Consider the following 12240-nt stretch of genomic DNA (forward strand, 5'->3'; position numbering starts at 1 on the left):
TAGTTATAGATCTAGTTCATCACACACAGTTATCACCAGATAGAGGGGTTCCATATTTTCAGCTCCAAAGATGGAAATGTTAGTTATAGATCTAGATCATCAAACACAGTTATCACCAGATAGAGGGTGTCCACATTGTCAGCTCCAAAGATGGAAATGTTAGTTATAGATCTAGTGAAGGAATTCTGCTTTGCTAGCTACAAAGATATAAAATACCAGGAAACACATCATTTATAACACATATACTTTCACTCATTAAAAGAATTCTACTAACTGCCTGCATGACCTTATAAGTCATTCCTCAGTGTTATTAAACTTAGATATGTACTTCCCCAGGGTATCCCAGAGCTGAAGGAGGCATTGTTCAAGGCAACTCTACAACAGGAATATATGGGTGAGAAGATTCCTCATGCATGGCTTCAACTGGAAAAAGCTCTCACTGAGTAAGACTCTCTAGAATATTAGAAATTTTGTTTATTATCAATTTTAAATGATGTTTTCTTTTTTTTATAATTAGAAAGAGGGAATAATAATTTTGGCTTTTTCTTTCAATTTGTTGGTCCTCTGCAACACTATATCTCATAGCCTATATATTGTATAACAAAATACATGTACATACACTGTATTACCTCCGTTAATTTGTAATAACTCTGTCATGTTGTATTGGATCATGCATATGAAATAATTTGTGTTTGATCAATTTATAATTCAATGTAAAACTTTTATTTTTTAACTACATATATTGTAATTTAAAAGCTTAAATTTATATGTATAACAGGATATCAATTTTACTAGTGACAGTCATCATTGTTTTTGAAAAAAAATGTTATGGTCATCTAATGTGCATAACCTGTGAATCTGTTTATTTCGACAGTCAGAGGGACAAGAAGAAAGTGTTGGATTTTAAGACAGTTGAGAGCACAGCTATCGATCTGGGCATTGTCGACTCCTCCGAGGTAATGATACGGTCCTATTCTCACAGTTGTGTGTACATGTACTTAAAAACCAAACCATATTCTATAACCAAAAATGTCAGAATAAAATTGAAGCAAATGTGCTTATAAACACAATTTCTAAGACCCAAGTCACACGCAAGTTCATGATTGTGTTTTTATTACAGGTCCTCAGGTGTTCATTTCACTGAATTGTTTATGTTTTCTTAAGTTTTGCCCTAAATTTTAAGTTTGAGAGTAGCCATTGACATAATACTCTAACAGAGCGCATGATTATTTAAATATAAATCACTGCCTCCGCTAGGGATCGAACCCGGTACCTCTGGATTACTAGTCTTACACTCAACCGATTGAGCTAAAGAGAAGTTCTCTATAGCCGAGCGATATATTGCAACTAGTATTTACCAGGGTTACAATACATCTGTTATATTTATGTGGTCAGTAAGACAATCCAGAACTAAATATAAATTTCTAAACAGATTAACCAAGCTATCCAGTTCCTACATGACCTTGGGATGATCCAGCATTTCTCCAACGAGTACCTGCGAGATCATGTGATCATTGAGCCACAGTGGATTGTAGACGTGATGGCGTGTGTCGTTTGTGTGGACCAGGCCGTCATCAAGGTAACCAATCACTGGACATTACACTGTATCATAATCGACACATCATTTTCAATAAATATTATATTGAGTGAATACAAAAAAATACAAAAACTTGAGTCTTAAAACTGTTACTTTAATAATAAACTGAGAAATTTGATTTGACAATTAATTTCCTTGAAAGAGGTAAGAGTGTTTCAGTGGAAATCGAGAGCTCATTTGTTTCAAGGTTACAGATGTGGGGTTTTAGTTAAGGTAGAGGACACTTAAAGGGGTAAAAAATCTAGTCAATGATTTTTTTTTAATTTCGCATATATTGTTCTTTGGGGTGTACCTAACAAAATATCAAAATTTGAGAATAGGTTTCCATGCTATTTTTAAAAATATTCTTTGAAAGTGTTACCCCCCTTTGAAGTCAGAAAATTTCATTTTTTTGCCCTTTTTAAGTCATTAAGGTACCCGCCAAAAAAATGCATATAATTTTTTTTTAAATCTATCTGAGAACAATATGATAAATGAATATTTTAAAATATTTTAGACACAACATTTATTTTATTTTTTTGTTTTTTTCAAAATGGCTACCTTTTTTTGCAATATGCCTGCAACTGGCTTTGAAAATATTTCGCAAAAAAAATGATTGTTAAGTCGAATAGAAAACAATTGTGTCAATGAATTCTTTTTTAAATTGGTATATAAAATAACTTATATCCATACTACAAATCATAAAGAAATAAAGATATGTTTCCATGGAAAACAAAAAGTTAGTGGTGTTAGAACGACACCCTGTCATACACCCTTTTATTCAGATTTCATGAAAAATGTCCAAATTTTTCACTTTTTTTTAACTCTTTTAACTAAAGGTGCAATTGATTCTTAAATTTGCATTGGTTTTGCAGCAGCCATGTTTTTGAAGGTTGCATCTGTTTTGAATATTCAAGAAGTTGGCATTTGACCTCAAAGCGAAATCATCATTTCATCATTTAATAATCCTTGATCAATATAGTCTCATCTTTCACAATAATCAGACATTAGATTTGGAAAGGATTTATATCTTATTTCAATCAACAATAATTATCAAAAACAACATTTATTTGACCTTGGTTTTTGACCATGCATCAAATGCTGGATGCAGCCAATCTTTCATGGTCCATTGACTTTGTCAGCATCTCCATCAACATTAAGTTTTTGCATTTAAGTTAGTTTCTTTGATATGTGCATTGATGGTCAAAGCGGGGCATACCGGTAGGCGACACATATCAATCTGAATGGCTTGTGTTTTAAAGGCACAGGTTCACATTTATTTTAGAAGAAATGTTTTCACATGTCAAGGTCACAGATATTTAATCAAATGTTTCAGAAGACATTGTGTTTCAAGGCCAAAGGTTTGAAGCACTAAAAAAGAGACAGTCTTTATTTTGTTTCAGAATGGTCAACTACAACATGCTGACATCAAAAAAATATGGAAAGACTACCAAACAATGGCAGACTGGCTGCTGAGGCTGACTGAGGAGTTTGACTTGACATTTCAGTTGGAGGGAAAGAAGTGTAACATTGTACCATGTCTCCTTCCAGAGAAACAGCCAGAGGTAAGTGTCACATGACAGTGTAGGTGTAACCTGTCCATAATTATAGCATTGTATTGTTTTGTTACATAGTTAAATAAGTGTAACATATTAAATGAATAGCATAATCTTAATTAAACACTTATGATGTGAAAAAAGGTAAACTTATTACAAATGAAATTTAAAGCATTTCGGAATTGTGGCATTAAGAACAGAAATATGATTTTGAAGAAAATAACTTGAATTCTTTCTTCACTGTGACATTATTTGGAAAACAGTTTTGTTCTGGTTTATTTAGATGTAGGATAACACTGTGATTTGTTGTGATATGTTATTGAACACAGTTGTGATTTATCAATTATTTTATTGCACACAGTTGTGATTTATCAGATACATTATGGTATAAAGTTGTGACTTGTTGGGCATGTTATTGCTTATTACATCATGTGTGAGATATTTATAGTATGAAGTTGTGAATTGTTGTATATTTAACAGTTTTCTTGGCCAGAGGTGAAAAAGGAGGAAGGAATCTTTGAGACAAAGATGATCTACAAGTTTGACTATTTACCTGGTGGTCTCTTCAACAGGGGACAGGTAGGGTTTAATATCTTAGGTTTCTCTTCAACAGGGGACAGGTAGGGTTTAATATCTTAGGTTTCTCTTTAACAGGGGACAGGTAGGGTTTAATATCTTTGTTTCTCTTTAACAGGGGACAGGTAGGGTTTAATATCTTAGGTTTCTCTTTAACAGGGGACAGGTAGGGTTTAATATGACACTAAGTTACTAGCAAAATTTATGGGCTGGCACAACATAGTAATATATGTTTACTTCCATTAGGTAAGACTTCATGGAATCTCTGAGGAGTCTGTGATCTGGAAGAGAGGCTCCTTCATCAAGAAGAACGGGCAGCTGGCTTTGGTACAGCAGATCGGGTAAATATCTGATACCATGGTAACCAGGCTTTGAACAAATAATGGTTTTCACAAAACATTATAAAAAATGAACAGAAAAAATATTTTTAATGACGAATTTCAACATTCAAGTGTTCAGATTAAAGTTATACCAGACAGTTACAATTGTATGATATTTCAATTTTTGGTTGCCAGGGAATCAAAACTTCATGTCAAAGTTCAAGGTCCAAGGCCAGACAACCTGCTGTTCTTTATACATGAGGTATTTGAGAGTCTGATCAACGAATCGTTCTACGGTGTCGCCTATGAATGCAAGATTCCGTGCCCTGATTGTATCAGCCAGGTAACTATATACTCAGTGATCTGCGTATGTATAGGTCAGCCTTCGATGATGATTCATATTTTTGTGAAATGTACTTTATTTACTATAAGGTCAAACGTCAAAATGATCAAGCCCAGATGTTTATAGATGCTATTTAACTTGTGCCTTTTATCCTTCCAGTATTTTTTTGTGATAAAACAGGCAGTGTTGGATTTTGTCTCTTTATAAACATCTGATAGAGGCATTTTCTGAAGATGCCTTTCATAAATATGAATTGAAACTTTTCAAATAAATATTTTCAACAAGTACATGAACAATTAAATAAAATTGTCTTGCTAAATGTTTACGTCTTTTAAAACATTGTTTACAAGTATGGTCTTTTTGTATTTTAAGATCTGAATAGGTCATCAAGTATTATATAAATATTATATATTCTATTTTTCAGTATGTGAAAGACCCACACATGTTCAAGGAATCGGGGATCCGCCGAGCTCTGGAACTGAAGGCCCCATTCTTTCAGTGTCATAAATACTTTCATACCACTCCCATCCTAAGCCTTCAAGGTAGGCTAAATATAGATCATGACAGTGCAAGTATTCACCTTCTACAGACTCATAATCAAAGGGCTAGGAATCCTATTAATTTTCGGATTCAAATGTCAGAGATCAAGGTCATTATGACCCAATGCCTGAAAGTGCATTTCAGACCATCGCTTAATTATATGTAACTGCCGTTAACAATAACGGGGTTCAGATCTATATACTTTAACCAAAAGCTAACAGTTCTAGTGAAAATGCAGTCCATTAGTTAATTTAAAATCTGTTTACAGGTATCTTGGCTCCAGACGACAGCAAAGACTACGAAGTTCATCTTAACAACGATGTTAGTGCTCTCAAACAGATGCAGACCGAGATGTCAGTGGGTGAGTATAAAATCAACCATAGTTGTCTCCCTTACTTCTAAACAGGGTATTGTTACCATAATGTAAAACAATCTGATTAAACTCATATGTTACATGGCTTCGTTAACTTCGTACTACGCCTGAACATCTGAGTGTGCCACGGTCAGGGTCACGTTCAGGTGACCTTTATATTTATAAATACTCATTAAATTTTGACCAATCAGAGACACTCTTTCAAAAGGGTGCATGGACTTGTAACAAATATGTCGGACATTGATAAAAATGATGTGAAAGTTCTGAAGTTATTTGAGATTGATTGTCTGAAACCCGAACAGAAAAAGATACTTGAAGCTTTATTAGAGAAGAAAGACTGTATGGCGGTGTTGCCTACGCAATTATTACCAAATGGGTACGTTTTCCTTGGCGTACGTCCTAGAAACATCAGTTCCCGCCGCCATATTTGTTTTAGAAAACTAATCTGTTTGATACCCCTCGCTATTTATCAATCAACCATGATATTCCGATTCGCTGGCAAACTTTTGCCAGCGTGCCTCTGATTGGTTCATCTAAAGGTCACTTGAACGTGTCCCTGACCGCGGCACATTCAGATGTTCAGGCGGAGCCATGTAACATATGATTTTAATCAGATTGAATGTAAAATAGTTTGATGGCATCTGAATCGAAATAAGATGCGTATGTGATAGCTGAAGATCACAACCAGGGACATTGTACGTCTTAAATGTCCCGTCCACAAAAGTCAAGGTCACAGCTAGGGGCATATTGTATCCCTATCTGCCCCTACCACAAAAGTCAAGGTCACAGCTAGGGGCATATTGTATCCCTATCTTCCCCTACCACAAACGTCAAAGTCACAGCTAGGGGCATATTGTATCTCTATCTTCCCCTACCACAATCGTCAAGGTCAGATCTAGGGGCATATTGTATCCCTCTCTTCCCCTACCACAAACGTCAAGGTTACAACTAGGGGCATATTGTATCCATCTCTTCCCCTACCACAAATGTCATGGTTACAGCTAGAGGCATATTGTATCCCTGTCTTCCCCTACCACAAACTTCAAAGTCACAGCTAGGGGCATATTGTTTCCCTTTCTTCCCCTACCACAAATGTCAAGGTCACAGCTAGGGGCATATTGTATCCCTATATTCCCCTACCACAAACGTCAAGGTCACAGCTAGGGGCATATTGTATCCCTATCTTACCCTACCACAAGCGTCAAGGTCACACTAGGAGTATTGTAACCTTTATGACACCGCACACCCATACCAACAGTATCAAAGTCACTGCAACCCATTTCAATTAAAATCATACTTATGGGTCGATTTATCTGAAACTTTGTATGATTTACAATTTGAAAATTGGTTTTAATTATGTTGATTTTGTTAAAAAAAAATGTGCATTTACAACTTTAGTTCAATGACATTCATGTTTCATTTCAGTTATAATTACATCATGAAAATTGGTTTTACTTCAAAAACCTCAAATTAATAAAAAAAAAAAACTAGTTTGGTTTTAATTTAATTTATTATAAAACTATTGAAAGATCTTGAGAAGACTTAAATGTTTTTATTTTCAGATATTTTCATTTCGTACTGTGTCAATGATGCACCCAAGGACAGGTCAAAGGTTATACATCCAGCAGACGTTTACGCTGATCTTGAGAAGGCGGGTTACAGCTGGTGAGAATCAATATACAACAAACTCATTGTTCTTGATCTGACATATATAAGCTGATACAGGTGCCCATCCTGTAATCAGTGCTTCTCCTTACTTTCCTCTTAGGAAACAAAATTCAAGTAAAAGTCATCATCTTATCTGTCCCTTCATTTCTTAGTGATTGTCATCACTCTAGCCCATTTGTGAAAAATGCACCCTCACCAAATTTTGTGAAAGTGACAATTGTTAGGCAAATTAATGGCACTGCATGAAATATGAGGCTTGATACTATGGAAGGGTTTTCCCTACGTATCTCTTTTCTCAGGGAAAACCAGACTCCGGTCACTGCAGGAAAAGATGACCATAGTGTTTTCTTTATAAAGCTGTTGCTCATTTAAGTGTGATCAATATAAAAAGTTATCTTTTTATGTGTGCACCCTAAATGTTACCATGGTGATCTGGTTATATTACTTATCTATACTTTTCTTGCTACAGCTACTTCCCTGAGGGAAAAGACTTGTCATCACGGGAGGAGATGGCCAAAAGGCTAGTGCATGCCTCCGTTTTCCTGGTGTTCGTCTCCAACAACTACGCAGCAGACCCTGTCTGCTGTGACATGTATAAGTACGCTGTAAACACCATGAAGAAGATGACAATCTGTGTAACTGTTGGAGAGAACTTCAACTGGCAAGGGAGTACCACTCTGGGGGTCTTCATCAGCGACGTGGTAGGTAGTATCTATACTCATTGTAGGCTGGTTACTTTATCAGCGATGTGTTGGGTAGTATCTATACTCACTGTAGGCTGGTTACTTTATCAGCGATGTGGTAGGTAGTATCTACACTCATTGTAGGCTGGTTACTTTATCAGTGATGTGGTAGGTATTATCTATACTCATTGTAGGCTGGTTACTTTATCAGTGATGTGGCGGGTAGTATCTATACTCATTGTATGCTGGTTACTTTATCAGCGACGTGGTAGGTAGTATCTATACTCATTGTAGGCTGGTTACTTTATCAGCGATGTGGTGGGTAGTATCTATACTCACTGTAGGCTGGTTACTTTATCAGCGATGTGGTAGGTAGTATCTATACTCATTGTAGGCTGGTTACTTTATCAGTGATGTGGTAGGTAGTATTTATACTCATTGTAGGCTGGTTACTTTATCAGTGATGTGGTGGGTAGCATCTATACTCATTGTAGGCTGGTTACTTTATCAGCGATGTGGTGGGTAGTATCTATACTCACTGTAGGCTGGTTACTTTATCAGCGATGTGGTAGGTAGTATCTACACTCATTGTAGGCTGGTTACTTTATCAGTGATGTGGTGGGTAGCATCTATACTCATTGTAGGCTGGTTACTTTATCAGCGATGTGGTAGGTAGTATCTACACTCATTGTAGGCTGGTTACTTTATCAGTGATGTGGTGGGTAGTATCTATTCTCATTGTAGGCTGGTTACTTCATCAGTGATGTGGTTGGTAGTATCTATACTCATTGTAGTCTGGTTACTTTATCAGTGATGTGGTAGGTAGTATTTATACTCATTGTAGGCTGGTTACTTTATCAGTGATGTGGCAGGAAGTATCTATACTCATTGTAGGCTGGTTACTTTATCAGCGATGTGTTGGGTAGTATCTATACTCACTGTAGGCTGGTTACTTTATCAGCGATGTGGTAGGTAGTATCTACACTCATTGTAGGCTGGTTACTTTATCAGTGATGTGGCGGGGAGTATCTATACTCATTGTAGGCTGGTTACTTTATCAGCGATGTGGTAGGTAGTATCTACACTCATTGTAGGCTGGTTACTTTATCAGTGATGGGGTGGGTAGTATCTATACTCATTGTAGGCTGGTTACTTTATCAGTGATGTGGTGGGTAGCATCTATACTCATTGTAGGCTGGTTACTTTATCAGCGATGTGGTAGGTAGTATCTACACTCATTGTAGGCTGGTTACTTTATCAGTGATGTGGTAGGGATTATCTATACTCATTGTAGGCTGGTTACTTTATCAGCGATGTGGTAGGTAGTATCTACACTCATTGTAGGCTGGTTACTTTATCAGTGATGTGGTGGGTAGCATCTATACTCATTGTAGGCTGGTTACTTTATCAGCGATGTGGTAGGTAGTATCTACACTCATTGTAGGCTGGTTACTTTATCAGTGATGTGGTGGGTAGCATCTATACTCATTGTAGGCTGGTTACTTTATCAGTGATGTGGTAGGTAGTATTTATACTCATTTTAGTCTGCCAGGCACAATGATCATGAACTGTCAGCTTAGCAAAAACATCAGTGATAAGATAAAAGATGGTATATATTTCCTTTAGCTCAATCCACAAAAAAACCCACCATTGGTAACAATATTCTGTTACTGAATAGACCAGTTATCTCATTCACCCCTGAAATTTCATAATGAACTATTCCTACCTCTGAACTGGAAAGAGTTCAAATATGTCTTCAGGGCTGATTGAGTTAATGGTAGTGATCATGCTGACAGAATTTCCGTTTGTTTTTGGAGTTCTTTGGTAAGATGAGTTTTTTTGCTCAGGTGACCGTTCAGGCCACATGGGCCATTTGTTTTTGTTTTTTGGTAAGATGAACATTTTATTTTACAGATTTTTGTTAACATGGTCAACTCTAAGAAGGCTGCGTACAAATCTAAGTTTGATGAATTACTGTCCGCACTACAGAAGAATGACCAGCTACATGTTGGGAAGCAGGACACTAGTAGCAATGCTTGTTTCATTAGCTACGCATGGGTGAACTCCCAACAGGCTGTCGCGCTTGGCTCAAAGTAAGTACAGCTTACCAATCAACAAGGTTTTTACTCAGTCTGCAAAATATATCTTTGAAATAATATGTTGATACAACATCTGTCCATTTGTCTGTCTGGTGTCATCTTTCTTTAAACAACTTCTTAAGAAATGACAATATGCTCACTTATTGAGCATTTTTTGTCCTAGCTAGGAAAACAACTTTTACAAATTAATGAATTTGGATGATAATCTTTCACTTCATACAGCAAAAAAACAGATCCTTTATAACCTCTTGTTGCTTTATTCCAATGATTCTTTAAAGTTGGGTGGAATTGTTGTTTTTAGTAAAAAGGAAGAAGCGCTGGGATATGGTGATCCTCGAGAGATCAAGGCGTTCTTGGAGAAGAAGGGTGTTCCATGTTGGTTAGACATTGAACAGATGAATGTGGTTAGTATTCATTCAACTCAACATGTTTTACTATATTCCAGCTTATGGGGTAAACATTTCGTTGCACTGCATTCTTGAAAAATTATTGGGCCCCTTTCATGTATCCAGTTCAACCTGTTGGTCTGTTTTCAAATGTAACATTTTCGAATACAAATCCTGGCAGACCTACAAATGTTTATATAGGCCTTGCAAGGCTTTGTTAAGGCTCGTCTGAAAGCAGCATCAGATTACTAGGTCAAACCTTATTTCATAAAAGAACAACTCTGGTCCAACAGGTTCAACCGTTTGGATTGCAATAATCGAATGTGGCCTTGGTATTCATCAAGAAACAGTGGATCCTCCTTTGACATATAGAGATGATATATACAGACATCTGTGTTGTTAAAACAATGGATTAATATTAGATTTTTTCCCTTTAAATATTATGATTTTTTCTCTATCTCACAGAATGACCAGCTGTTCCATAGATTAGCCAAGGGTCTGTCAGAGTCACGCATCATGGTGGCCTGTGTTTCCGATGAGTACGCCCTCTCCGAAAACTGCTGTAAAGAAATTCGGTTTGCTGTACAACTCAAATTGCCGATTGTCGTTGCTGTTGTTGGGACTGGGAATGCCTGGAAACAGTCAGAGGTCGTTTGATTTGTAATAATTATTATAAAAATCTCATGAGTTAGTTCCTGAAATTGATTGATAATTTTCTACTGAGAGGTTACTTATAATATCCATAAAAGCATATATAATATATATGTTTGACAGATGACTTTGTATGCCTTGTTGGGGTCTTTGACACGTTTAACAGATGAATTTATATTCCTTGTTTGAGAAATTAGCATGTTTGACAAATTAAATTTTATTCCAGGTTGGTTTCCATGCCAATTCCTTCCCTACTGTTGATTTCCAGCAACAAACTAACGTTTCCCATAAGCAACTGCTCGCCCTGGTAAAGGAGAATATGCTGCCAGAACGACAGGAGGATGCTGATGAGAAAAAGAGGAAGATAGAACTCGCTAATGCAGAAAAAGCTCAGATCTCTTTTCAGGTACTGACCTCGATGATTGTCTTTTGAAACCTCTTTTATGTAATTTTGAAACATCAACAATCTATTTAAACAGCTTTGCAGCAATTTAATTGGTCAAGCTATGTATCCATACAAGTTGGAAGCAAAGAACTTCATTCAGATCATTAGGAACCCTTAAATCTGCAGAGCATAAACAGCTACAACTATATACATGTAAGCATTGACTGGTGGAATCGTTATCACTGCAAATCCGATGATGGATTTTTTAATCACAACTGAAGAAATTCATTAAAATAATTCTAATAAAATTGACAGGAAATGTTTGAGTTAGCCCAGAGGAAGTTTCTGCGACAGATTTCGAGATACGCCAGCGAACAAGACATTGGAACCTATCCCCGGTTGTTTGCAGTCGACATCATGGCCAAGCCGAGTCAAAGTAAGGTCATAACTAGACATGGCCAAGATCTAGAGCTCAAGTGCATTTGAACACTGATGTATCGTTAAAGCTAGTTTAACTCTTGGTATTGACAGCTTTAAATCTGACATACTGATAAGGCTTATTTATACACTGCCCCTTTGGCTCGTCCTATGAGATGATAAACCTTTGTTACAGAAGAAACCATTTTTGTAAACACAGTTTTATAAAATGTATAAACAGAATGTTTTGATATTTATAAAGTTAATATATTGATTTAAAATGATGTGTTTTCGTTCTGTTTCAAAAGACACTGAAGCATCAAAAGATGATGCAGACATACGGACATACAGCATTTATACGCTATGTGAATGTGAACAGGTAAGACATACATCATTTATACCCTATGTGAATGTGAACAGGTAAGATATACAGCATTTATACGTTATGTGAATGTGAACAGGTAAGACATACAGCATGTTAACAGGTAAGACATACAGCATTTATACGCTATGTGAATGTGAACAGCTAAGACATACAGCATTTATACCCTATGTGAATGTGAACAGCTAAGACATACAGCATTTATACGCTATGTGAATGTGAACAGGTAAGACAAACAGCATTAATACCCTATGTGAATGTGAACAGGTAAGACATACAGCATTT

General features: G+C 36.4%; 1 protein-coding gene across 1 annotated transcript in view; it reads left to right on the plus strand.

The window, feature by feature from the left end:
• LOC110454969 overlaps window positions 1–12240 on the plus strand; it is an 89143-nt gene that overhangs the window by 69816 nt on the left and 7087 nt on the right. The window contains exons 39-55 of the mRNA XM_021504816.1: window positions 337–443; window positions 875–956; window positions 1433–1579; window positions 2980–3141; window positions 3613–3711; window positions 3955–4049; window positions 4224–4371; window positions 4796–4913; window positions 5180–5272; window positions 6847–6949; window positions 7422–7653; window positions 9550–9728; window positions 10036–10138; window positions 10586–10768; window positions 10998–11177; window positions 11472–11592; window positions 11882–11952. Coding sequence (XP_021360491.1) covers window positions 337–443; window positions 875–956; window positions 1433–1579; window positions 2980–3141; window positions 3613–3711; window positions 3955–4049; window positions 4224–4371; window positions 4796–4913; window positions 5180–5272; window positions 6847–6949; window positions 7422–7653; window positions 9550–9728; window positions 10036–10138; window positions 10586–10768; window positions 10998–11177; window positions 11472–11592; window positions 11882–11952 — 2223 coding nt within the window. The remainder of the gene's footprint in view (window positions 1–336; window positions 444–874; window positions 957–1432; window positions 1580–2979; window positions 3142–3612; window positions 3712–3954; window positions 4050–4223; window positions 4372–4795; window positions 4914–5179; window positions 5273–6846; window positions 6950–7421; window positions 7654–9549; window positions 9729–10035; window positions 10139–10585; window positions 10769–10997; window positions 11178–11471; window positions 11593–11881; window positions 11953–12240) is intronic.

This window comes from Mizuhopecten yessoensis, unplaced genomic scaffold (genome assembly GCF_002113885.1).
Source record: "Mizuhopecten yessoensis strain PY_sf001 unplaced genomic scaffold, ASM211388v2 scaffold8123, whole genome shotgun sequence".
Classification (NCBI taxonomy): domain Eukaryota; kingdom Metazoa; phylum Mollusca; class Bivalvia; order Pectinida; family Pectinidae; genus Mizuhopecten; species Mizuhopecten yessoensis.